The sequence below is a fragment of the Sus scrofa genome, chromosome 1 (genome assembly GCF_054392235.1).
Source record: "Sus scrofa isolate SSC_HxYL_T2T_F1_AM1 chromosome 1, Sscrofa_HxYL_maternal_Yorkshire_Landrace_v2.0, whole genome shotgun sequence".
In the NCBI taxonomy this organism is placed as follows: domain Eukaryota; kingdom Metazoa; phylum Chordata; class Mammalia; order Artiodactyla; family Suidae; genus Sus; species Sus scrofa.
The window spans coordinates 273294560-273322089 of record NC_139383.1 but is presented as its reverse complement, the minus strand read 5'-3'; the positions used below and the strand labels follow the sequence as shown (position 1 = coordinate 273322089).

Here is a 27530-nt window from a genome sequence, read left to right as displayed (position 1 = left end):
AATGCTCTCCTCCCCAAATGCCCTTCATCTCTGGCATACTTAGTAAGGGAGGAACTTGTTTTAATCAGATGGTGGGAACTGAATGCTGCATTTCCCAGAGCTAAGGAAGCTGTGTATTTTAGGAGAGCAGCCTGGAAAAGGCAATGCCTAATGCCACAGGGGTGGGGTGGGATGGAAACATCAGGGGTGAAAGATCTAGATGATGACAGGCTCCAGAAATCCCAGTGGAAAGTCTCAGGCTGCAAACCTCTGGCGCATCCAGTCTGTGGCTAGGAGAAAGGTCACTTCCGCATTACCTCCACTTCTGGGGATGGGATCAAAAGAGATACATTGCAGGCAATTTGGAAAAAGAATTTTATTAGCTTCATGAAAAACAGCTGCCATGAATTGAGCCCTGGATGGGGACAGAGCTCTGGTGGCTTCCAACCAATGGCCCGGAAAAAGCCACCTGTTCCCTCCACATCCTCAGACCAGGGTCTTGGTTGGGGTTCCAAAAGACAACTGCTCCCTTGCCGCCTCCATGCAGGCACAGATTCAGGCAATGCATTCTCATTAGACATCAGATTCTCCTGCTCTGCGGATGTCTCACTGAACAGGAAAATGGATCAACACTCCAGACATTCGGATCAGGATCAATCCAGTACACCAGCCACTGTTCTGGATCAGCAACCAGGAACACAACATTCTGAATCACCAATCAGAAAGTCAGTGCTCTGGAAGGCCACCCAGAAATTCTAGAATGCAAGCTACGAGCCCCCAAACATTCTAGATTGTTTCATCAGGAATCCAATATTTTAGAATGCCTATGTTCCAGATCAGTCTACAACCTGACACTCTAGGTGGTCAACCAGGAGCCCAGTGTTCATTCTGGATGGCTAACCAAGAATTCAGCATTTCTTGAACACCAAGCAAGACCACCATGTTCCAGATCACGGATAAGAGACCCAGAGTTCTAAGTGTCCACTCTGACACTCTCGATGCCAAACCGGAAACCCAGTTAAGACTATCGACCCCGGCCTCAGCATTCTGGAAAGACGATCATGGAGCCCTCCTATCCAGAATGCTGCTGCCATACTCCCTCAGAGCTCTGTGGACGGCCGCTCCACACCAGGCCCATCCTCCTGGCGCAGGTCTGGCACTCGGAAGGCAACGTAGGGACAAGTCTTGGTGTTGAGGCAAACCAGCTTCCTCAGCGTGGCCGTCTTGACAAGGTTGAAGCCCATCTCGCCACCAAACGTGCTCGCCTTCCAGTACTGAGGGGAACAGATGGGATTCCCTAAGAGGCCCTTAAGGGAAAAAGGGGCCCCAATTTCTATCATACTCTCCCCAAAGATGGAGTTTGGGAGGCACTTCTCGAGAAGCAGCCCTGGGTAGAACTCCAAGGCATCGATGTCTCCATACAGCTCCTCCAACTCAGCTGCCATCTCCTTCTCTCCTACAAGGGGAAGAAGGTAGAGTCACAATCGTGATGCCACCCACCAAGTTAATCTCAGGAGGAGCATTCTAGAACCACCTTTTTCTAGAGAGGCTAAAGGACTTCAGAGGAGCGACTGGAGCAAATAAGCACATGCTCTAAAATCTGGCTCTGCTCCAGGGCTGCATCTAGGGAAGGAACTCAAACTGCAGACAGAGTCGAGGGCCTGGATCTGCCACCAAACAGCTTATGACCTTGAGCAACTCGCTCCACTTCCCTGTGCCCTAATTACCTGATTGTTACAACAAGGAGATGCTACCCATCTTGGGTCCTTCCCAGGCAGGTTTCAAGGCCTTATCCTAGTCTAAGACCCTGCATTCTGCTGGAGCTCAGAGATGGCATGGCCCTGGTCCAAGCTCGCACAAATATTTAAGGACATGGTTCTTTCTGTCCCTCTGGACTGTTGTGGGAGACACATCAAGCTTCCCCATTTCTTCAAATCCACCCTCCCTAGGACACTAGTACACAGACAGGGTCATGTCACAGCCTGGTCGGAATCTTTCAGTGGCTCCCTCTTGTCTGTGACAAAGGTTCCCAAAGTTGGCTGCCCAGCAACTTGGGATCCTGAACAACAACAAATATATATCTACATATACATAAATATATATTTGTTATATATATACATACATGTTCACATACATGCATATACATATATATGCACACACATATACATACACATAGAGAGTCTTGGGTATCACTTGACCTACTGAATCAGAATCTCAGAGAGATATCTAGGATTTGGTGTTTTTGTTTTTGTTTTTGCCATGGCATGCAAGGGCTTGATGTGGGATCTCAGCTCCCAGATCAAGGACTGAACCTGGTTGAAGTAGTGAAAGTACTAAAACCTAACCACTAGACTACCAGGAAACTCTCCAGGATTTGATATTTTTAATTAGTTTCCTAGGTTATTCTTAGGTAGCTGGTCTATAAATGGGATTTAGGAACCACTAGACAGGATAAAACCCCAAATCACAGCATGGAACCCAAGACTCCACACAATGTGAGCCAGTCTCCTCTCACTAGCCTCCACCTTCTTCCTGCACAGAAGCCTCTTGCTCCAGCCACACTGATGGCTATTCCCCTGTATAGGCTCATTCTTTTTGACTCCTGTGCCTTTGTACTTTCTATTCCTCCACCTAGAAGGTTCTTCCCTCTATTCTTCACCTGGAAAATCTCTCTTTATCCTTCCAACCCAGCTGAGAAGTCACCCCTCTCTCTCCAAGGGGAGGGCTTTGCCATCCCTCACCACCCCTGGCACCGTGCTCCCTCACTCCTCATGCGCCAGCCACCAGCTTGCCATATTGTTTCCTCGATGTCTCTTTCACTTTCGCACAAAGTCCCTTGAGGGCAGGAACTGAGGCCAGGAAACAGCTGCTCACCTGTGAGCTCCTGGAAGGAGGTGTAGGGCTTCAGGCCAAACCGCTTGCGGTACTCATTGAAGGGCTGTAGGCGCAGCTCTCGCGAGTCCTTGATGAGCCCCACGGCCACATGCAAGACGTGGTGGTCCATGTTCCTACCCCCACCGATCTGCCAAGAGAGAAACACCACTGTGGTCTGAGAACCAGGCCACATCATCCTGAAGAAGAACTTCAGGTCAAGAGTCTTTCCTGAGCAGAAAGTATGGCTCAGCCTAGCAGCCAACACACTAAGAACCTGGCCCCAGTTTTGCAGTGCCAGGCTTTCTCAGACACCACCTCCCCTGAGTCTCAGCTTCCTCATCATTAGAGTGTGGAGTGAGCCAGGAGGACTTCTCCCATGACTCACCAGACACACGGTTCCCCAGCCCTTTGAATTAGGGGAGAACCCCACCCCCTGGCCCCACCAACATCCTGTCGAGGAAGACTCTGGAACTATTAGGTTCGGCAACTAGGTCTCTACAAAAGAGATGGCCAATATGGATGGCCACAGTCAAGAGCTCAAGCAGAGGGCTGGCATTTCAGATCCAGAAATAAAAGGCAGAAAGGTTTCTGAGCTTTCAAGTGCTGGAAACGGATGTACGAATATTAGCTCGAGGGATCCAAATGTGATGGCTTTCCTGAGATGTTTTTTAAATTATACCTGGCAGAACTGACATGTTTCAGTCACCCTCCAAATCAGTTCTTATCATAGAACAAAGACGTTTCATCCCTTAAAGGAACCTATTTCTGTTGCTTTCCATTCTCTGTACTGAGATTACACATAACTTTCTGAGCATGTAGTTCAGTTAAAAATGGAACCCCTGGTAAAGGGCCAACACTAGGAAAGAGAAACAGAGTATCAAGTCAAAGCAGATAAAGCCACCTTTGCAGGGGACTACATCTGTTTCTCCTTCCCTCTTCCCAGCTTCCTGGGAGAGGAACTATCATATACTAGCAGGGATGGAGTTAAAATCTTGCCAGGAAAACTATAATGTATAAATAAATTTAGTTTAACTCAACTTGGAGTTTTACTCCAAGACCAAATGGTGGTAAAATATATCCCATAAAGGGGGTGAAATAGGGTTCAAAGCACAGGTAAGCTGGTGAGATGAAGCCTCCAGAAGAAAAAAATCTGATTCATAACTATTAAGGAGCATTTGTCTAAAAGAAAGCTCTATTGCTTAGGGTGAATTGATAATGCTAAAGAAAGAGTTCTGATGGCCAAAAAATACATGAAAAGATGTTCAACATCACTCATTATTAGAAAAATACAAATCAAAACAGCTATGAGGTACTACCTCACACCAGCCAGAATGGCCATCATCAAAAAGTCTACAAACAATAAATGCTGGAGAGGGTGTGGAGAAAAGGGAACCCTATTACACTGTTGGTAGGAATGTAAATCAGTGCAACCACTGTGGAAAACAGTATGGAGACTCCTCAAAAAAATAAAAATAGAATTATCATTTGATCCAGCAATCCCACTCCTGGGCATCTATCCAGAGAAAACCATGACTCGAAAAGACACATGTACTCCAATGTTCATTGCAGCACATATATACAATAGTCAAGACATGGAAACAACCTATATATCCACCGGCATAGGAGTGAATAGAGAAGATGTGGTACATATACACAATGGAATATTACTCAGACATTAAAAGGAGAGAAATAACAGCATTTGCAGCAACATGGATAGACCTAGAAATTATCATGCTAAGTGAAGTTAGCCAGACAGTGAGACACCAACATCATATGCTCTCACTTACATGTGGAATCTAAAAAAAGGCCATAATGAACTTCTTTGCAGAGCAGATAGTGACTCACAGACTTTGAAAAACTAATGGTTTCCAAATCTATACATAGAACTTCCATATGACCCCGCAATCCCACTCTTGGGCATCTATCCGGACAAAGCTCTACTTAAAAGAGACACATGCACCCGCATGTTCATTGCAGCACTATTCACAATAGCCAGGACATGGAAACAATCCAAATGTCCATCGACAGAGGATTGGATTCGGAAGATGTGGTATATATACACGATGGAATACTACTCAGCCATAAAAAAGGATGACATAATGCCATTTGCAGCAACATGGATGGAACTAGAGAATCTCATCCTGAGTGAAATGAGCCAGAAAGACAAAGACAAATACCATATGACATCACTTATAACTGGAATCTAATATCCAGCACAAATGAACATCTCCTCAGAAAAGAAAATCAATCATGGACTTGGAGAAGAGACTTGTGGTTGCCTGATGGGAGGGGGAGGGAGTGGGAGGGATCGGGAGCTTGGGCTTATCAGACACAACTTAGAATAGATTTACAAGGAGATCCCGCTGAATAGCATTGAGAACTATGTCTAGATACTCATGTTGCAACAGAAGAAATGGTGGGGGAAAAACTGTAATTGTAACGTATACATGTAAGGATAACCTGACCCCCTTGCTGTACAGTGGGAAAATAAAATTAAAAAAAAAAAAAAAAAAAAAAAAAAAAAAAAAAAAGAATAAAATATGCATATATATATATAAAAAAAAAAAAGAATAAAAAAGAAGTCAGCTGTTAATGATAAAAAAAAAAAAAAAAAAAAAAAAAAAAAAAAAAAAGAAAAACTAATGGTTTCCAAATGAGACATGTTGGGGACTGGAGGGATGTGCCTGGGGTTTGGGATGGAAATGCTATAAAACTGGGTTGTGATGACTGTTGTACAACTATAAATATAATAAAATTCATTGAGTAATTTAAAAAAATAAAAATAAAAAGCATTTATAAAGCCAAAAAAAAAAAAAAAAGAGTTCTGTTTGGGTAAAAGAAGGACAATTGAGTGAAAAAGAGGAAAAGTATAGTTGGGTGAAATCATACACCTTGGGGCAAAGCCTGCAAAGGCTGGTGCCAATCTCCGCGGAACCATTTACAAGCTGTGGGGCTGTTGTGGGTTAACTTGCATGTGTCAAGATAAGTTGAAGACCTAAACCCCCGCACCTGCGAACAGGACCTTATTTGGAAATGAATGTAATTAAGATCATACTCCATTAGGGTGTGCCCAAATTCAATGACTGGTGTCCTAATAAAAAAGAGGAAACACAGGAGTTCCCATTGTGGCTCAGGGGGTTACAAACTCAACTAGTATCCATGAGGATTCGGGTTCAATCCCTGGCCTCCCTCAGTGGGTTATGGATCTGGTGTTGCCATGAGCTGTGGTGTAGATCCCAGATATGGCTCAGATCCCATGTTCCTGTGGCTGTGGCATAGGCTGGCAGCTGTAGCTCCAATTTGACCACTAGCCTGGAAATTTCCATATGCCACAGCTGCAGCTCTTATAAAGCAAAAAAAAAAAAAAATAGAGGAAACACATAGGGTGAACACCATGTGCAAGTGATGCTTCTACAGGCCAAGTAGCCCCAAAGATTGTCAACCACCAGAAACTGAGGGAAAGGCAGTGACAGACTCTCCCCTGGAGGCTTAGCAAGAACATGGCCCTATTGACAATTTCATTATGGACTTCTAGTCTCCACAGCTGTGAAAGAATGAATTTCTACTGCTTAAAGCCTGCTACTTTGTGGTCCTTCTGCAGCCCTAGAAAACAAATATAGTGACCATAGGCAAATCAACTGAAGCTAAGTGTCTGTTTCATCATATGCAAAAATGAGGAAGGCAGAAGCAGACAGCTGATACGGCTGTGGTGAAATGATCACGATAAAGAATGCAAAGCAGTTGGCACAGTGCTGGTCATGTGGTGACCCCCAGATGCGACCTCTCAAGGTGATAATCAGGGAAAGCCCTGTTTTACCACTTCTCACACTCATGGATATCCTGAGCATCAAACTCGCTCCTTCCACCCACTACCAGAAAACACCAGGGTTTTTCCCACATGTCACCATGGCTATCACTTGAAAATTCTTTGGAGGGAGTTCCTATCGTGGCTGAGTGGAAACAAATCTGACTAGTATCCATGAGGATTCAGGTTCCATCCCTGGCCTCACCGAGTAGGTTAAGGATCCAGTGTTGCCATGAGCTGTGGTGTAGGTCACAGGCACGGCTCGGATCTGATGTTGCTATGGCTGTGGCGTAGGCCAGCAGCTGCAGCTTCAGTTTCCTAGCCTGGGAACTTCCATATGCGGCAGGAACGGCCCTAAAAAGACAAAAAGAAGAAGAAGAAGAAGAAAAAAGAAAGAAAAGAAAAAAAAATTCTTCGGAAACCATACAGCCCCACACGAAGGCTAGTGTCTCTGTTCATATGTTGTGTCACCACACAGAATGGAGGCCATGAACCAGACAGCAGCCCCGCATTTGTGTCAACATATGCTAACTGCAGTCAAGTGACCAAGAGGAAACCTAAATTCATGTGGTGCCACAACTTCCCCACAGGGCTTAGGGAGGAGGATTAGAGAGAGGCAGGGGATGAGGGGAGCTGGGATGAAGGAGATGGAAACTTCCAAACATGAGGAAGGGCATATTTAGGAGGGAGTTAAGTCAGAAATCCCAAGGGAAAAGGACGTATGATGCTGGGTGCCTTAAACGATAGAAATACATTGCCTCACAGATCTGGGGGCTTGAAGTCCAAGACCAAGGTGTCAGCAGTGAGGGGTTCCTTCGTAGGCCTCTCTCCCTGGCTTGTCGACAGGCTGCCTTCTCCCTATGTCTTCCCTCTGCACGTCCATAACCTCATCTCCTCTTCTTATAAGGACACCTGTCACAGTAGGGCCCACCCAATGACCCATCAACCTTAATTAACTGTAAAGACCCTGTCTCCAAATACAGTCACATGCTGAGGATCTGGAGGATAGGACTTTTGACATGGGAACTTGCGTCAGGGGGTGATTCAGCCCATAAGAGAGCCTTATAACTTAATAAAGACCTACTATGTGCAGGAGCTTTCACATAGATGGCCACACCCCAAATGTCTTCCTGGTCCTCAGACTGCCATGCCCTCTGGCCCCTGGGCCCTTGCCACGGTGTCCCCTCCACCTGGAACACTACTGTCCCTTGCCATGAACGCCACCACTCGCGCTGGGAGATCCCTGTCCAGCCTTCGGCTCCCAGATTCAACATCATTTCCTCATCCACAGGCCTCAGCTCTCCACCAGAAGCCCCTCTCTGGCTCCCCAGAGCACTGTGGGCTCTCTGTATTGTGGTTCTGGACCTGCTCTTACAAATCTGATAACATCAGAAAAGCCCCAGCACAGAGCCTCACGCATAGCAAGTGCCCGAACAACGTGAGCTGTCACAGGACCACTGTTCCTTTCTACAGTGAACAGTCAAAAATACAAGGACCCAAGGACCACGTGACCATGTCCTCCACTACATGCCCGGCACCTGCCGTAACACCTGCTACTGCTGAATAAACGGAAGAACAAGAGAAGCAAGGAAGGAAGGATCACCACCACCCTGGAGGGGTGACCCTCTCCCCCCTTTCACAGAAACTGGGATTCGGATCCCAGAGCCCAGCTGCCCTCCCCACGCTCCTCTGAGACTCACCCGGCCCGCGATCTGGCGCGAGAAGGCGTCCACCAGGGCCTCGACCCCATAGTCCATCAGCATGGAGGTGTTGAAGAGGAACTGCTCGTAGCTGTAGTCCTGGGGGCCCACCCTGAAGGAGTTGGGCATGAGCGGGTGCCAGTGGTACAGCTGGTTGAACTCCACGGCGATGCGGTTGCGGTACTGGAACTGGACGCCGAACAGCAGCTCCGGGTCAAACTTGAGCTGCAGGAAGTAGCCGCTCAGCTGCTGCACGTACTCCTCAATCACGATCTTGATGGTCTCCCCTGGGACAGAGGATGGGGAAGCAGTCAGCAGAGCGCGGTGATTCAGCCACTGGGTTCGGGGAGGGAGCCCATTTGTGGAAAGGGCTGGCTTTGGCTTCTTTATGGTTGTAATGGTTATTTCACTGTATTTGGCCACTTTCATTTTATCACAGGAAGTGAAACTAGAACTTTCTGTCTCAGGCTGGATGGATGTCCAAGACAAGAGTCTCCTGCTGCCCTGCATTCCATGCTGAGCAGGATATGCAAAGGAAGGATCCAAAGATGGGTTTAGTGACCCCTGGGTGACCCCCTTCGCACAGGCCATTAAAAGAGGCTGCAGAGGCCACAAAAGACGGGCAGACAGAGGAGTTCCTGCTGTGACTCAATAGGATAGGTGATGTCTCTGCAGCACTAGAACACAGATTCCATGCCCAGACCAGCACAGTGGGTTAAAGGGTCCAGCATAAGCCACAACTGCAGCTCAGATCTGATCCCTGGCCCGGGAACTTCATATGCCACAGAGCAGCCAAAAAATTTTTAAAAATAATAATAATAAGATAAAGAGTTCCCGTCGTGGCTCAATGGTTAATGCATCCAACTAGGAACGATGAGGTTGCAGGTTCGATCCCTGGCCTCACTCAGTGGGTTAAGGATCCGGCATTGCCATGAGCTGTGGTGTAGGCCAAAGATGCGGTTCGGATCCCGAGTTGCTGTAGCTGTGGCGTAGGCCAGTGGCTATAGTTCTGATTACACCCCTAGCCTGGGAACCTAGAAAAAACAACAAAAAAGACACACAAAAAAAGTTAAGATAAAAGACAAATACCACATGATATCACTTATATCTGGAATCTAATATATGGCACAAATGAACCCATCTACAGAAAAGATATAAACTCATGGACATGGAGGACAGACTTGTGGTTGCCAGGGGGGAGGGGGAGAGAGAGGGATGGATGGGGAGTTTGGGGTTAGTAGATGCAAACTATTGCATTTGGAGTGGATAAGCAGTGAGATCCTGCTGTATAGCGCCAGGAACTATATCTAGTCACTCATGATGGAGCATGATGGAGGATAACATGAGAAAAAGAATGTGTAAATATGTATAACTAGGTCACTTTGCTGTACAGCAGAAATTGACAGAATACTGTAAATCAACCATAACAAATACAATTTTTGAAAGATAAAAAAATAAATAAATAAAAATAAAAAATAAAAACTGCAGCAGCAAACGAGGGACACTGAAGACAAAAGTGAATCCAGTCCCAAATATAATCCTCATATCTTCCTATGTATCAAATTCTTAGAAATAGATTTTTTTTCCTCTGCCCCCTCGGGCAGCTACAAAGCAAAAAGCCAGGGAAGAAATAAACTGAACATTCCAAGATAAAATGAAAATCGGTCAACTGGGTATCAGAAGAAACCCATACTTTGGCCAGTGAGCCACTAGACAAATTGGTGTTTAGCACACTGACCTGGAGCCACTGGAACTGCAATCAGCAGACCTGGGTCTAACTCCTGGCTTCAGCATTTCTCATTTTTTTGATGGCCACACCCATGGTATATGGAAGTTCCTGGGGCCAGGTACTGCATCATCTGAGTTGCAGCTTCAGCATCGCCGGATCCTTTAACCCACTGCACCCAGCCGGGGATGGAACCCGCGGCTCCATTGCAACCCAAGCCACTATCATCGGATTCTTAACCCACAGCACCAAGGAGGAAAGTGTATGGCTTCACCATTCTAGCCACCTGAGCTTGGGCTGTGTTACTATTTCTGTACCTCATGCCACTTGTCTATAAAATGTGTATGATACTAACATTGGTATAGGAGTTCCTGTCATGGCTCAGCAGTAATGTGGCTGTGGGGTAGGCCCGCGGCTATAGCTGCGATTCCACCCCTCGCTTGGGAACCTCCATAGGCCGCAGGTGTGGCCCTAAAAAGGCTAAAAATAAAGTAAGATATATTAAGGTCAGTATAACAATAGTCACAGGGTCGTTGGGAGGCGTGGACAATGCATCTGAACTCTTGGCATGGAGCCTGGCATAAGAGAGAAGGTCAGCATGTGTAGAAGTGGGAACACTACGTGTAGGTGTGAGAGGAGAATCCCACCCCCTCCGCCTACTCGAACGTCACAGAGGATTAGACTAAGCCTTGAAGCCCCTGCCCACTCAGGAAGGCACTCCCCTCATGACGCGGTGGACACAACGTCAACTTTAGTGGCAGTCAGACCTGCTCCAAATCTCCCTCCACTGAACGGCCTTGGAGAATTCTTCTCTGCATCCTAATTTCCACAGCAAGGATAACCAGATGTGGGTCATAAGGCTCTCGTGGGGGGTTAAGTGAAGCACTAGAGGTGCAGGGTCCTAAAAGTCCTGCCTTTGGTCACAGCTTCATTACTAGTCAGCATGCTGGGCAGCCTGCAGACACAGACTTGCCCTCTCTGATCAAATTCTCTGCCATACTGGGTCTTCAGAACCAGCCCCTTCTCACTCCTTAGGATGTTCCTATCTCTGCCGCATGGCTCTTCTAGGCTCCAGGGAATGGGGCACTATAATTGGGAACAGCCATGCCCAGGGATGCCCAGAGGCGGGGGCAGGGGGGCTCACTGGTGACTCAGAGTGAGTATCATCTGGACAGGGTGTCAGGGGCCAAGCTCCCAGGCAGGAAACCATCTGACATTTTAAGCTGCAGATTCGCCCCCGTAGGGGACACAAAAATATCTTGTCCCTGAGTCACCCAGAAGCTACCAACCTTCAGGAAGGCAGATGCATGCAGGGTGAGAAACATAAGGATTCCTGAAGGCTGGGCAAGCTGGGGTTTGACCTGTACTTGCTGAGGATGTCACTGAGCGCTCCTGGGTGTGATACAATGGGGAAACTGAGATTCGGGGTGGCTAATCAGATTTGCTTCCAGTCACCCAGCGAATAATCAACTATCACAGCTCTCCACTTTCTGAAGGCCTATATGTGCTCAGCACTTTCCCATCCATCATCTCGACAAATCCTTACAACCATCATTATTCCCAACGTATAGATCTGGAAAGTGAGGCTCACATAGGGGAAGGCTCTGCTCTCTCTCTCTCTCTCTTTTTTTTTTTTTTTTGGTCTTTTTGAGGGCCACACCTGCAGCATATGGAGGTTCCCAGGTTAGGGGTTTAATCGGAGCTGTAGCTGCCAGCCTACGCCAGAGCCACAGCAATGCCAGATCCGAGCCACATCTGCGACCTACACCGCAGTAGGTCACTGGCAACGCGGAATCCTTAACCCACGGAGCGAGCCCAAGGATTGAACCCACAACCTCATGGTTCCTAGTCAGATTTGTTTCCACTGTGCCACGATGGCAACTCCTTTCTTTTTTTGTGTAATTTAATTTTTTTTTTTTTTTTTTTTGGTCTTCTGCTCTCATTCTTAAAGCTGGGAAGCAGAAGAGCCAGGATCCTACTCTCTCTCCTCACACCCTGCCCCCACCACAACTCCCACACCCAATCCCCCACCCTAGGAGGACACCCCGTGTGGCCTCCTAAGATGTGGCCAGTTCATAGTCCTCACCGATGAGGATGAGGCGGGCCGTCTGGAAGAGCTGCTCGTCGTCCCAGGTGGGGTGCTCAGCCTTCAGCAGGTCACACACACGGTTGTGCTCGCGCAGCCAGAGGGTGGCATAGAGCATGAGCCCAGGAAGCAGCCCAAACACCTCCTGGCCCATGGCCATCTGGCTCCGAGGTGGGACGCCCCGAGGATAATGCATCAGCACCGGTGCCTCTTCCACCGACGGCGGATACATCTCTCCATTCAGCACCTGTGGGACAGGGCCATCTAGGAACCTGGGAGGGGGCAGGGCGCCTGCACCTGCACAACTGACACCCTCCCACTTGTCCTTCGAGCTGCCCTGACTCCCTAACCATGTCCCAAAGCTTCCTTAAAGTGAGGCCCTTTCTCTCTCCCCACTGCCACCACCCTCTTCCAAGCCACCTTCATCTTCCATCCTGACTCCCCTAGTAAGCGGCTCCTTAACCCAGACAGTCTATTCTCAGCTCTGCGGCCAGAGCAACCCTTTAAAATACCCCAATCCAGGAGTTTCCGTCGTGGCGCAGTGGTTAACGAATCCGACTAGGAACCATGAGGTTGTGGATTCCATCCCTGGCCTCGCTCAGTGGGTTAAGGATCTGGCGTTGCCATGAGCTGCAGGGTAGGTTGCAAAGGCGGCTCAGATCCCGCTTTGCTGTGGCTCTTGCCTAGACCAGCAGCTACAGCTCCGATTCGACCCCTAGCCTGGGAACATCCATATACTGCGGGAGCCTAGAAATGGCAAAAAGACAAAAAAAAAAAAAAAGAAAACACCGCAATCCAGCATCCCACCCCAGCTTAAAACCCTTCCAAGTCTTCTCTCTGCTCCTGGCAGAAATCAGAGGTCCTGGAGCTCCTGACGTGGCGCAGTGGTTAACGAACCCGGCTAGTATCCATGAGGACATGGGTTCAATCCCTGGCCTTGATCACTGGGTTAAGGATCTGGCATTGTCATGAGCTGTGGTGTAGGTCACAGACACGGCTCTGATCCTGCATTGCTGTGGCTGTGGTGTAGGCCAGTGGGCCACAGCTCTGATTTGACCACTAGCCTGGAACCTCCACATGCCACGGGTGTGGTCCTAAAATGACAAAAGAGAAAAAAAGGAAAAAAAAAATCAGAGGATCAGAGGTCCTTAACACGATCCATACGCATCAGGAATCACTCGGGTGTCCAGCAACACTCTCCTCATTTCACTCCTTCAAAATCACCCAAGCAGCTTCCCCTCTCCCCTGTCCTGCCAAGCTGGACAGCCCTGTCCCCTTCTTGGCCTCCTGAACTCTTTCTCATCCTTCACACAACTCAGTTTATTCATACTTCCTAAAGAAGCCTTCCTTCCCCATCCTCTGAACACTCTCATGGTTTCTCCCTGGTGGCAGCTGTTGCAAGTATAATTAATCATATGGCAGTTTCTTCATTCAGTCCCCAAATATACATGAGGACCTATCATAGGCCAAATACTATTCTTAGCCCAAAAAATTCAGCAGTAAATTTCTTCTTTTTTTTAGGGCCACACCTGTGACATATGGAAGTTCCCAGGCTAGAGGTCAAATCGGAGCTGCAGCTGCTAGCCACTCCCAAAGCCACAGCAACGCCAGATCCGAGCTACATCTGCAACCTACACCACAGTTCACGGCTGCAACCTACACTGCAGCTCATGGCCACACTGGATCCTTAACCCACTGAGCAGAGCCAGGGATTGAACCTGGGTCCTCCTGGATACTAGTTGGGTTTGTTACCACTGAACCACCACAGGAACTCCAGCAGTGAACTTCCTATCTTGGTTTTTGTCTGTTGAGACTGCGTGGTCCAATATGACAGCCACTAGCCACAAGCAGCTACGGAACACTACAAATATGAATGAAGAACTGGATTTTTAATTTTATTTCCTTTAGATTTAATTTTTAAAACAGATGCCTCAGCTATTGGAAAGTCTTTAAGCTTAGAACATCTTGGGCAGGTGGATCTACTTTTCCACTGTAAATTTTATGAATTCTAAATACAGATCAGGCATCTCCACTGAAAGTTGGGCACCCAAATTGAGATGTGCTGTAAGTGTGATGAGTTACAGATCAGATTTTGAAGAGTTAGCACAAAAACAGATAGTTTATTAATAATTTTTGTGTGGACTACATGGTAAAATAATATTCTGGACCTACTGGGTTAAATAAAAAACGTTAAAATCAATTTTATCTTTTTTAAGGTGGCCACAGAAAAATTTTAATTACCTCCATGGCTCATATCTATAAAATAGGGCAAATGACACCTATTTTATGGAGTGGATTTGAGGGCATAGCATAATTTTCTCTATGGCTCTAGCACTACTGGACAGTGCAAGTTCACACAAAAAGTCCTCATGGAACTAGCATCCTAGTGTTTACATCCGTGGTCCCTGGGTAACTGGAGGGCAGGGCCCATAACAATCATGGCCACTGCTCACCTGTGCTGGGCACATGGTAGTGGAATCATTAAATGAATAACTGCAGGCTGGAAATGTCCATCTACTGAGCCCGAAATCCTCTTCCCAGGAGAACATGACTCTGCTCCTCGTCTGCTTCTCTTGCCTGATACCTTCTCACAGGGTTTATGGTCCCTCCTCTTCCCACACTCCTCCAGCTCCTGCGGCTGGCCATCTCAGGACACCACCGAGGCCCCCCACCAACAGCCTCTGCCAAGAGAAGACCATGGAAGGCCCTTACCAACACCCAATCCCCAGGCCTGGTGCTACCTGGTACTTGAGTTTCCCATCCTTAAAGAGCCGTAGGTGATACTGACGTTCCAGATTGTCTCCATAAATGTGGCCGAGGTCTACCTGAAGACAGAGAGAGGGTCTGCTCAGATCCCCGCGTCCTGCCCCACTGGCCACAACCCTCATGGGCCAAGTGCAACCCAGAGAAGTCTTGAGCCCCTGCTAGGTACTCACCCCGTGGCCCAACGCCTTGGTGAAGCCAGGACCCATCTTGCCAGAAGTCTTGAAGAACTGGTGGGTGAAGTGTTGGGCAAAGAAGGCAAACATGAGGTTGGCGCCCTGGGGGTCAGGTATGAACTTCCTCCGGAGTAGGAAGCGACGGCTCAGGAGTTCAGCATCTGGCAACTGCTTCTTCCCTGGTGGGGGAGGTGAGAAAGAGCAGCAGCTATCTCCTGTCTGGATCTTCCTGCCCCAGGGCCTTCTGGGCTGCCAGACCAAACTGGTCCATGCAGGAAGTCCAAGGTGGCCTCTTTGGGACCACCTCCCTCCCCCCAGATGGCCCCTGGCACCTTCTCTACTGAAAGACCTTGGAAGTATGAATGGCTGACATGGCATGATATTCAGAATTTGCTTTTAAAATTCCATGGAAAATAAGGTGAGAGGGGATAGATGAAATAACACTGGAAAGTTTTGGACAAATCTTGAACCAGAGATGAATACACTTTTCTCTCATGTATGTTTCCTCTCATGCTCCTTTCACTTATGTCTGCTACTTTGTACAAGTTAACGGAAAGAGAGAAAGAGAGAAGGAAAGAAGGAAAGAAGGAAGGAAGGAAGGAAAGAAAGGAAGGAAGGAAGGAAGGAAGGAAGGAAGGAAGGAAGGAAGGAAGAAAGAAAGGAAGAAAGAAAAGGAAAGAAAAGAACCAACAAATAACAGGACTTGAACTCCCTGACCCTGGAGCAAGGTAGCCTGTGTTTGAAATGGGTTGTCATCTCCTAATTGTGTGAACATGACCTTTCCTGCTACAGGAAACCAGCCAGACATTTTCAATCCAAAGAGTTAGTCTATTGGGTATCAAGTCATGTGACATTGAGCTAATGAAGGAAGGCCTCTCAAGTGCTTATTTTCATAATGACAGACACCTGCTTCAAGATGACTTGTCTTTGGAGTTCCCATTGTGGCATAGTGGAAACAAATCCAACTAGGCACCATGGGGCTGAGGGTTCAAGCCCTGGCCTCGCTCAGTGGGTTAAGGATCCAGCGTTGCTTCGAACTGTGGTGCAGGTCACAGATGCAGCTCAGATCCTGCATTGCTGTGGCTGTGGTGTAGGCCGGCAGTTACAGCTCTGATTAGACCCCTAGCCTAAGAATCTCCATATGCTGCAGGTTTGGCCCTAAAAAGACAAAAGACAAAAAAAAATAAATAAAATAACTTGTCTTTACCCCAGGCATAGAAAAAAGGCATCATTTAAAATAGGTTGGCAAGGGTGCGCAGAAACAAATCCTACTAGCATCCACAAGAATGTGAGTTCAATCCCTGGCCTTGTTCAGTGGGGGATCTGGTGTCGCTGTGAGCTGAGGTGTAGGTATCTTTCTGAGCCTTAATTTCTTTATCTATAAAGCAAGGCAAGTGGTACCTATTTTATGCAATGGATTTGGGAGTGCGTGAGATAATGTAAGCATGACAGAGAATTGGTGAGTTGGAATCTTTTAAACCAAAGGTCAATGAACTTTTTCTGTAAAAGTCCAGATAGTCAATATTTAGACATTGCCAACATAGGATCTCTGTCACAGCTACTCAGCTTTGCTGATGCAGCAGGAAAGCAGCCACGGGTGATACTTAATGAATGTGACTGTGTTCCAGTGAAGCTTTATATGCAAAACAGGGGGTGGGCTGGATTGACCTGTGGGCTGGAGTTTGCCAACCTATTTTTTTTTATTTAATTTTATTAGAGTATAGTTGACTTACAATGTTGCATTTGTTCAGGTGTACAGCAAAGTGAATCAGTCACACATATACATATATCCATTCTTTCTTCCCATATGGGTTATTACAAACTATTGAGTAGATTTTCCTGTGTTATACAGTAGGTTCTTGTTAATCACCTGTTTTATACAGTAATGTGTTTATGTTATTTCCACCCTCCGAATTTTCCCTCCCCCGCGATGGTTTCACCTATGGTAACCCTAAAATCTGTGCGTTTGTTTCTGTTTTATAAATAAGTTCTTTTGTATCATTTGTATTAGATTCCACATTTAAGTGATAGCATATGATATTTGTCTTTCTCTGTCTAACTTTGCCAACCTACTTTTTTTTCTTTTTAGGGCTGCACACACAGCATATGGGAGTTCCCAGGCTAGGGGTTGAATCGGAGCTACAGCTTCCAGCCTACACCACAACCACAGCAATGCCAGATCCCCGACCCACTGAGAGAGGCCAGGGATTGAACCCACGTCCTTGTGAATACTAGTTGGATTCGTTTCTGTAGCGCCACAACAGGAACTCCCTCACCAACCTATTTTAAATGATGCCTTTTTTTCTATGCCTGGGGTAAAAACAAGTCATCTTGAAGCAAGTGTCTGTCCTTATGAAAATAAGCACTGAGAGGCCTTCCTTCATTAACTTAATGTCAGATGACTTGATCCAATGAGGCTCAGTGTCAATAGCTAGCTCTTCGGATTGAAACGGCTGACTGGTTTCCTGTAGCAGAAAAGGTCATCAAACACCCCAATAGGAACTTACCAAAAGGGAAGCTGGCGGGAGTGGTCTGCACCCCATAACTTGGATCGTCACTCAGATTGAGACGGAGCGAGGACTCCTTCCAACAAAGTGTTGGCCGAGTCCAGAGCCTCTGTGAGACCCAGCTATCCTGGCAGAATGGTCATGCTTTAGGAATGGTAGCTACATGTGTGAGTCATCAAACATGCAAGCCATCAAAGTAGTGCCCTTGCAGCCCATCTAAGGACACTGTTGCGCTTGTAAGGTTCTGAACCTGCAAAAGCACACAGCCACTAGGGTGCACAGGACCTGTGCTCAATAGCGCCACCATGTGGTGGGAACTGAAGTGACAGCAGTGGTGGACCAATACTGCTTTTGTACCCCAGGGTACTTGAAGCTGAAGTGATGTATCTACATTGAGTAAACCACCAGTTTTGGGGACAATCAACAGTGTATTGGGAAGAAAGCCTTGGGAGGAAGACCCCTGCCAACGAAACCAAGAGGGGTCTTGGGAAACTAAAGAAAAAATCTGCCTGTATGTAAACTGTGCTGATGAAGCACATAAGACTGTTTACATCAGTAAAGAACCAAATACAGGAGTTCCCGTTGTGGTGCAGCAGAAACGATTCTGACTAGTATCCATGAGGATGCAAGTTCAATCCCTGGTCTCACTCAGTCGGTCGGGGATCCAGTGTTGCTGTGAGCTGTGGTGTAGGTTTCAGACACGGTTCAGATCCTGCATTGCTGCGGCTATGGTGTAGGCCAACAGCTGCAGCTCTGATTTGACACCTAGCCTGGGAACTTCCATTTGCCTCTGGTGTGGCCCTAAAAGGCACACACACACAAAAAGAACCAAACTCAGAGTTTGCACCCAATAAATAGCACACTATTATTTCCTTTCTCCACTTCAAGTCACCCCCATGCCAGCAGGATTCCAGCCATTCAGTAGACAAGCTTCAGGCAAAGAAGCACCTTGGAAATGTGGAAGCACTAGTCTGACGCTGTCACTGACCCCAGGCGAGACCGTCCACAACCTCTTTCTATCCTCATCCCTGGTTCTGGATATGCATACATCTTGCCTTGGTCTACCCATCTGTAAGATGGATCAGTAATAGCTCTTCTGCCTGCATTTTCGCAAAGAGAAGAACCAAGCATTTCCTGTGATCCCTGGGCCCAACCCCCTCATCCCATCACCATTACCTTTGGTCCCCATGGGCGTGGGGCAGTCTTGGGGCACAGAGGGCAGAATTCGCGTGTAGTAGCTCACATTGGAGAAGGACTCCCAGCTGATGTAGTCGTGTGCCGTGTTGTAGGTGGGGGGGCTGGGGATAAGGTTGGAACGCACTGCACAGGAGAAAATAATTGTGACCAGGGGGTTCTTGCCCCCAGTTACACCCCCTTCCCCACCTCTTCTTGGATTGAAATTTTTATCTTTTCATTTTTTATGGCTGCACCCACAGTGTATGGAAATTCCCAGGGCTGGGAGTGGAATCCAAGCCACAGCTGCAATGTATGCATAGCTGCCAGATCCTTAACCCACAGGGCCGGGGATCGAACCTGTTGAGTTGAGTTATTTAATTATTTATTTATTTATGCTTTTTTTTTTTTTTTAGGGCCACACCCAAAGTATATGGAGGTTCCCAGGCTAGGGGTCAAATCAGAGCTACAGCTTCTAGCCTACGCCCCAGCAATGCAGGATCCAAGCCGCATCTGCAAACTACACCAAAGCTCACAGCAATGCCGGATCTTTAACCCTCTGAGCAAGGCCAGGGATCGAACCAGCAACCTCATGGTTACTAGTCGGATTTGTTTCTGCTTCACCACAATGGGAACTCCGAGTTGAGCTTTCTAAATATGGCATCCTAGAGTCCACCCACCACCACCTCTGCCCTTATCAGATGCCAAGGATTCCCAGAACTGGCAGGATTTCTTGCTCCCCTGGATTAGGGGGTCCTGCCCACCACCCACCTGTGAGTACCAGGCGCATGAGCATGTCGCGGATGAAGGTGGCATTGACAAACTCCCAGAACCAGCGCCCATGCGTCAGCAGGAAGTGGAAGAAAGAGGGGCTGGGCCGCAAAGAAGTCCGGAGCCAGGTCCACAGCTCAGCTGCAGGGGCAGTGGGAGCCGCTCAGTTGGGCCCCCTTGGCAGGACCAAGGAACAGCCAGGGTGGAAGATGGGGACCGGGACAGGTCAGGACAGAACCTTGGGAGTGATGACACATGACAGAGCCAGAACCAGACGTGAGGACAGGGGCCAGGACCAGAGAACGAGGTCCCTGAGGTCAGGCCTGGGTGGTGAAGACTCACCACAGAGCCCAGAGGCACATGGACTGAGCTGGCCAGGAGTGACGGCTTGTGCTGGAGCCAGGTCAGGGGTCGTGTCAGAGGTCAAAGGCAGGCAAAGAAAGGGAAGAGGGGTCCCAGCCAGAGAGAAGGGTAGGAAGTAGGTGTCTTGGGGGATGAGCCCAGGGGAGAAGGAGTGGGGACTGGAGGCCCAGCTCACGGATGGTGCAGTTGGGGCCAGAGTAGCCCGTGCGGGTGCAGTCACACTGGTAGCGGTCAAGGCCAAAGCGGACACAGATACCCTGGTGCTGGCACGGATAGTAACAACAGGGGTTCACTGTAGGAGAGAAACAGAGAGATCAGAGACCACTCCAGGGTGAGCTCTTGTTGGGGCCAGAGGCAGGGACTCCAGTCACAACTCTGTCCTAACTTACTGCACTTCCGTGCAGCCCCTAGGGGTCCTCTCTGTCCCCACAGCTATGACCAGAAGGCCCCTGGCCCTTCTGTTTCCAGTCTCGCCCACATCAGGCCACCAGGGGAAGTCCCCCCTCCCTCCCTGCTGCCACTGAAATGGGACAAGAGAAGAGGCCCCAGGCTGTGACATCAAAGGCTAGGAGAAAGCTGATAAGACACTGCAGCCACAGGCTTCTAGAGCATCCACTTTCTGCGAAGTCAGAGCCCAAGCCAGCACCAAGGGCAGGGTTTGTAGTGTTCAGAAAAGGGACAAGGATAAGGGTTCTCAGACAAATCCCTAGCCTCTGGGCACCTAGACACTAGGAAGCTAAAGTTGCCCACCATCCTCTATTTTTGCAGAAGGGAAGGAAGAACAGGTATCACAATGCCCACTTATAGGCAAATGGGGAAACTGAGACCAGGCGAGGGGAAACCCAGATGCGTCACCCAGACCAATGGCTTGTCCCTTCTTTTCCACCCCTCAGCAGGGAAGGCCAAGGGCAGAGGTTTCCCAGAACCCTTGGACAAAGCATGGGTTTGAGGGGCGTCCAAGGTCTTGTTGCTGATAGACCCACCCATGGTCTCCATCAGAGCAGAGTCAGCTTTTGGATCATGAGGGAGGTCAGGGACCATGGAAACAGGAGAGATGTGGCCAGAAAACTCTCCTGAGAGGCTGAGTGGAGCTCTGGCACCAACCCTGCCTCCGTCTGGAGAAACCCCCACCAGGAAGTCCCTCCTGGTGTCTAACCCAGATCTCCCCACCACAGATCCCATGCTTGAATCTGCCCTGATTCAGTGATTCTCCACCAGCAAGGTCAGAGACTCCCTGGAGCTCATTCACTCAGAGCTCATTTGAGTCTCAGGGAGGGGTGGCAACTTGGCCAAGATAATGGAACAGAGCCAGGCCTGCTGCAGACCCCGGACGCCTGGCTTCTGGCAGCTGCTCCTTCCCCAGCCTTGCAAAGGAAATACCAGATCCCTTCTGCAAACACACTTCCTTATCTGGGCTCAGAGCCAACGTTACTCTGATTCTTTGCAACTGATTATAGGGATTCAAGAGGGCAGCCAAGGGTGCTAGGAGCCCAGGAAGTCACCCCAGGATGCCGTGATCAGAGGACACCCCCCTGTGGGTGTAGGTCTCCTCACCTCGCAGCATGGGGCCTGGACAGCAGGGTCCTCCTGGCCCCCACCTCAAAGAGGACTCCCAGTACCACCAATACACATACATGTGCGCCTGAGTCAACTTGAAGAAGATTATAAGAATCATGCAAATAATTTTGGGTTTTTTTTTGTTGTTGTTGTTATTTTATCTTTTTGTCCTTTTAGGGCCGCACCATTGGGAATATGGAGGTTCCCAGGCTAGGGGTCAAATCGGAGCTACAGCTGCCAGCCTGTGCCACAGCCACAGCAACTCCAAAGCCATGTCTGTGACCTACACCACAGCTCACAGCAATGCCAGATCTGTAACCCACTGAGCAAGGCCAGGGATCGAACCTGCAACCTCATGGTTCCTAGTTGGATTCATTTCCACTGTGCCACAAGGGGAACTCCACATGCAAATAGTTTTGCTTAAGCCCTGGCAACTCCCCAGGGCCTCACAATAGCATCTCTGTGGCCCCTAAAGGGTGTAAAAGGGAGGAACCAGCCAGAAGAAGTCTGGACAAAAAGGCCTTATCAGACCAACACAGGCGGACCAGGGCAGGGGCCTGGCAGGACCCGCCTCCCCCTCCCACAGCCATAGGCCCAGAAACTCGGAGGACCAGCCCTGGGGGCTGGGTCAGGGGTCTGGAATTCTCCTCAGTGATCCCTCCTGAGCGGGCACTGCAGTTTTCTGCCCAGGAGCTCCTGCGGTCCCACACTGCCCTGTTCCCCACCCTGGCACATTAAGTCCCCGGTCACCGACAGATCAGTCCCACTACTCGGTGGGCACAGGGGCTGAGACCCAGCGCTTTCCTGGACTGTTTCTCCATCCCTCCCACAGCAGGGATCCCAAAAGAAATGCAAGAGCTCCTTATAGCTTGTTCTGTGGCAGCCCATCCCATAGCCCCAAAGCCCAAAGCTTGGCTCCGTCCTTTCCCCAGGCTGCGGCTCCTCCCTGGACAATGCCCTCCAAGTCCACCTGACCCTCCACCTCCACCTGAAAACTTCCCCTAACGGTCCACACTCCTCTGCTCTCTGTAGCCCCGGCCACCCTTCGCCTCCACCCCAAGCCTCCAAGAGAAAGGGCTTTTTCCCTGACTGTCTCCTCCTTCGTGGCAGCCTTGCACACAGCTGGGGTTCAACCCAGGGCCTGGTTCTAGCCGCCCAGGGGATCCAGATGTGGTGGCCAGAGCTGAACAAATGTTTGTGGGATGTACAATGAATCGAGGAGACCGGCCACCCCAACCTTGGCCAAGGAGACTCTCATCTCCAGCCCTCAGCTGCTGGCTCTGAAGTCTGGCCTGAGGGCTTCCTGTCGTGCGCAGCAGGCAGCACAGCCTCCCGCCCCAGATGCCAGTCTGGGCGCCTGGGCGTAGGGGGGTTCCCTCCCTCCCAGACTCCTCCTCCCCCATGATCTTTGCATAAACACCAGCTGCCCAGAGCAAAAAAAGTTCGCCCCAGCAAGGACCTCAGCTGCTGCTGGCAGCCCCAGCATGTCAGGGTAGTCGAGAGGAGACTGGGTGCTGCTCCCCACCCCACGCCCACCCCCACCAGCTGAGCCCCACCACCGCTGAACTGTCATAATCAGGGCGCTCACCGACCGCTCCAACCTTGGGTATCCACCTCACCTTTATATACTCAGCATCCCGAGGGAGTGGGTGAGCCCCCCCCCCCGAGCCCCACTCCCTACAGGGGAACTCACCCAAGCCCCCCCAACCACTTCAAAATTGCCGAACCCAGACTTGAACTCCCTTCTCTTCCCCTCCCTTCCTCCTCCTGTAGGCACCTGGATTTGGGGAAAGGATGACAAGGCAGAGTCACTCTGCTCCCTAGGCTGGGGAGGACCCCAGGTGAGGGAGGCTTGTCACCCTTCCTTCAAGGCAGACCTGAAAATCCTGACTGAATGAAGCCAGGACCCCAGAGGGAGCATCACCCCCTGCCACAACCAGAGCTCTGGGAATTATTCACAAAGGAAGACCTTCCTTCAGTCTAACTTAAATTCCGCATGCTTTCCTGTCCCCATAAACCATTAGGAAAGACAACTGGGAAGGTGCAGGCACAGAGTCTGACAAGCCTTGAGCTCCCACTCCCAGCACAGGGCCAGGCATCAAGCAGGTGCTGGGTATGGATGTATCAGAACACCTGCTCTCTATTGGCTGTGTGTCCTTGGGCAAGTACCTTTCTCCCTCTGAGCCTTACTTTGCAGTGGTTTCCAGGAAAGGGATGGAATGGACAGGCTCTAAGGAAACCTTGCTCTCTGCCTCCCCTTCTTCTCGACTCTGGGGAGAGCCGGTCCATTACCAACTATCTCCATTATTCACATCAATACGATCACCCTGCCCCATCAGCAGAGAACCTAGCGGCTTGTTCTCACTGAGTCTTCAAGCTACCCTAGAGGTGGCTTGATCAGCATGCCCACTCTGCACACATTCCCACAGACGAGGACTGTCCAGGACTGCCTGGCTCCAGAACTTTCCGAGGACCTGGCAAGGAAATGTCCCCCCGCCCAGGAGTCAGGGCTCCAGGCACAGTGAGGGAAAACCAAGTCCTCTGAGAGACAGAGCCAACAGGCATCAAGAGGGCCCATTAAAGAGGCTGGACTGAAACTCCCTAAGTATAATATTTAGAGAAACTTCAGGGGTTTGGCAGCCAAAGAGAGAAAAAAAGGGCCCTGGCCAGCCAGACCCAGGCCCCAGCCCCTACACCCAGCTAGGGCAGCAGCCATTGGCCAGGCCCCACTGCACCAAACCCAACAGCTAGAAGAGCCCAGCTGGAGAGGAAGCCCCCTCCCAGCCCGCAGACCCAGCTGGTGCTGCAGATAGGAGACCTTGGCATAGGCTGGCCTCCTGCCCCACCTGCCTTGGTTAGCTGGCCTCAGGCCCTCCACCTGGCATGAAGCTCTGGCTGCTAGGTCATGCCCCATCCTAGCCAAGGAGAGAGCACAAAGCCAACTTCAGGAGCTGGAAGGGATGAACTTGAGCATTAGAGATCCCCTGACACAGCTTTATCCTCTAAGCCAGACTCCATCGCAGACTCCGCCATCACAGGAAAAGCGGAAGCAATCTGCCCCCAGGTGAGCCTGCGCCCCAAATCTAATGCGGGCTTGGCCTCTACTGCAGCCCTGGGAACAAAACACAGGCTTAGGCTTCCCAGGGCTGATGCCTCCCCTAGCTGTCCAGGCATCTTGGACCTCAGTTCACCCATAAACTTGGAAATGGAAAGGCGGCCCAAACTTTCTGCTCCCACACCCAGCTTGTCCTCTGGTCTTTCCTTGACCCTTGCAACAGCCTCAATGGTCTCCCTGACTCCAGTCTCACCTCCAAGTCATCCACCCCATCTCACTCCTCTGCTCCCAATTATACTCCAAGTCCCAGGCTCAAGTCCCTCTCCTCAATCTGCATTCAAAGGCCCTACCGACCAGCACCTGCCTCTTGCCCCACTGCTCCCTGGGCTCCTGTCTGCTTCCACAGCTCAGAATCTTAGGCTTTAGCTAGTGCCCTTGCTTCTGCCTAAAAGATCCTTTACAGAGTTTCAAGGTAAAACCCACAGTATCCCCCCCACACTCACCACCTCCTTCAGGGGCCAGGTCAAATGTCACCACCTCCAAGAAGCCCCCCTCAATTCCTCACACTTGAGAGGTAACTGTCCCCTGAGCCCCGCACTCCCCATCCCCACCCCCCATGCTTCCCTCAGTTATGGGCTTGACTCCCTTGGATGACAACATGTTGGCATTTCTGTCTTCTCTATCAGACTGCGAGATCCTTCCAACTCTGTGTCTCCAGGCTCCAGTCAAAGACTAACAATCCCCAGGGATTGTTTGTGGAGTTTAAAAAAAAAAAGTGATACTTTTTAAACACATACAATATAAAGATAAGGAAAAGCTAAAGGCAAAATGGCAGAGACCATAGCTCTCCAGGCACTGGTGAGCCCTGAGGTACCCTGGGGGCCTGGATGGAACTGAGTAGAGCATGGGAGGAAGTGCCGGGCTGACCCAGGGGCTAACAAAAGGGGTCCCTGGGGCAGCCCGCTCAGCCCTGGCTCTCCTACCAGGGTCTCAGATAAATGGGCTCACCCGTCTGGGCCTCGGCGTTCCCATCTGTAGAATGGGACTAACATCTCCCTAGGAGGACTCTTATGAGCACCAACAACATAGATGCTCACAGCCGGGTTTTGTTAACTATAAACTGCTGGCCATATAAGACTTCCTCCTCTTCTTCCCACAAACCAGATCTTTGTTCATACCCAAACTCTTGCCTAGAGCACCCTCCCTCTGCCCCTTGGCTTCCCCAAATGCCAGCTTCTCGAACCCCCTCCTCCAGCAAACCTGGTCCCCTTCCCAGTGCATGTAGATAACGCTCTCTCTCTCCTCTGAGCATTGCAAGCAAAAGCTCAGCTCCCCACCCCCTCCTACTGTCTCTTGTCCCCATTTTGCAGACAGGAAACGGAGACCCGGAGAGGGATGGCTCACACAGCTAGTGGTGAAGGAAGCTCTGTCCAGACCTTGTACACACACACACACACAAGCAATAACCTGGGGGAGGGGGTGGTCGAGGGAGGAGCTGCATTCCTTCACCTGGAACCTGGTACATGTGTGGTAGGGGGCAGGGGTGGTGGAATTTTACACGATCTGACTTTCCCCATCATTTCTGGGGTGACGCAACCAGGGTCCATTGGTTGAGGAAGAAGAGGGCAGGGAGCACCCTCTGTGGGAAAGACCCTGCAAAGTGCCTAGAATCAGACAGAGCCAAGCGCAACCCTGAGCCCACCACGTTCTGTGCAAGCTTGAGAGGGTACAGCTCTTAGGTGAGCCTCAGTTAACACATCTGGCCAGTGGAGACCTCACAGGTGAGGACTTAAACCTCAGGGGAAGCAAACCATCCCTCTTCCTGGAATGATGGGTGTACCCAGGGTCCTCACCATGGGAGAGCCTGGGAATTTGGAAGGGTCCCAGAAAGTTAGAGGCTGGACAAAGAGACCTCGCCAGCCGCCTTCCCCTGGGCGCCTGCTGCTTCCTCCACAAGGGGCCGGAAGGGGGAAACAGCGAGACTGTTGGGGCCAGAGTTGGCTTGGACAGCTGGGGGCCCAGAACAGTGAGGCGGCTGGAGAGGGGCTGTCCCTTTTCCCAAAGCCAGCAAAAAATCCCAGTCTGCCCTCCCCCCCCAAAAAAAAAGAAGCCTGCGGCGTCCTGGACAAGGACACACACACACACACACACACACACACACACACACACACGCACGCACCAAGGGTCTGCCGAGAGCCCGGGTCTCACCTACACACTCAGCCCTCTCCCCGCTCCCAGACACCGCGAACAGAAAGGGGAAGCTGGGCCCGCCGGAGGGAGAGGGAACCCTGGGTGAGGGGCCAGGCAAGGGACGCAGGACTCAGGGCTCCTCCGGGGTAGGAAAGGGCTGCCTACCCGGTGCAGGCGCCCGGGGGTCCTCGGGCAGGGCCGGGGGTGGCGGCAGCAGCAGCAGAAGCAGCGGGAACCACAGCGAGAGACTCCGCACTGCAGAGGGAGAGAAATGAAGGGCTGAGCCTGGCATTCAAGGCTCCACCGGGAGGCAAAGGGGATTCTGGGGGCACCCGGGCCAGACTTACGGCTCATGGTGCAGGGCGGCTGATGGGGTGCGGGATACAGACTGCCAGCTCCCTGGGTGAGTTTCTAACTCTGCCCCGGAGCTCTGGCCCGCCTGGCCCGCCCCCTCCCCACCCATTCCCTGGCTCCACCTCTCCAGCCGGCTGTCACCTCGGCCGCCGCCCACTTACTTCCTCTGCTCCCGCTCTGGCCAAGACATTTTATTAATTATTTTATGATTGCAGCTAAGGTGGTTTTTCACCCGAGATCCTTGAGACGCTTGAGCTTTTAAAACCCAGTAGTACCAGAATTGTGCCCATTAGGAAGATAGGAAACTGAGGCCCAGAGATGATGTGCAAGTCACCCAGGGCTTCAGGGCAGAACTGAGGGTATCTTGGGCTAGAAGCCGCTGCTCCCAACCACACACCCTGCCCCCCCAGAGCAGAAAGAGGCTGGAAAAGGAGCAGTCCAGGCTGGCCTG

At 50.2% G+C, this 27530-nt stretch overlaps 1 protein-coding gene across 4 annotated transcripts; it reads right to left on the bottom strand.

Moving 5' to 3' along the window:
- Positions 1–340: 340 nt before the first annotated feature.
- Positions 341–27149, bottom strand: PTGS1 (prostaglandin-endoperoxide synthase 1). Of its 4 annotated transcripts, XM_001926129.7 has the most exons (11): positions 27073–27148; positions 26891–26980; positions 20099–20215; positions 19561–19701; positions 18793–18936; positions 15107–15288; positions 14912–14995; positions 12171–12417; positions 8359–8645; positions 2854–3001; positions 341–1435 (listed from the first exon to the last, which is right to left on the bottom strand). In XM_001926129.7, exons 1-11 carry the CDS (start codon positions 27077–27079, stop codon positions 1080–1082), a joined length of 1803 nt encoding a protein of 600 aa, XP_001926164.2. In that variant the 5' UTR covers positions 27080–27148; the 3' UTR covers positions 341–1079. The 4 variants fall into 4 exon arrangements, with proteins under 4 accessions (XP_001926164.2, XP_084851078.1, XP_084851089.1 ...); XM_084994952.1 differs by having other exon boundaries at positions 26891–27149; XM_084994963.1 differs by lacking the exons at positions 14912–14995; positions 15107–15288; positions 18793–18936; ... (2 more) ...; positions 26891–26980; positions 27073–27148 and adding an exon at positions 14624–14851.
- Positions 27150–27530: the final 381 nt, after the last annotated feature.

Excerpts from the sequence above, each read along its gene's own strand:
- PTGS1 (XM_084994952.1), bottom strand. The coding sequence starts at position 27,017 with ATGCCAGGCTCAGCCCTTCATTTCTCTCCCTCTGCAGTGCGGAGTCTC. Across the intron at positions 18,937-19,560 it reads CATGCGCCTGGTACTCACAG|TGCGTTCCAACCTTATCCCC; the intron begins GTGGGTGGTGGG and ends TCTCCTGTGCAG. Across the intron at positions 1,436-2,853 it reads CTCCTTCCAGGAGCTCACAG|GAGAGAAGGAGATGGCAGCT; the intron begins GTGAGCAGCTGT and ends TTCCCCTTGTAG.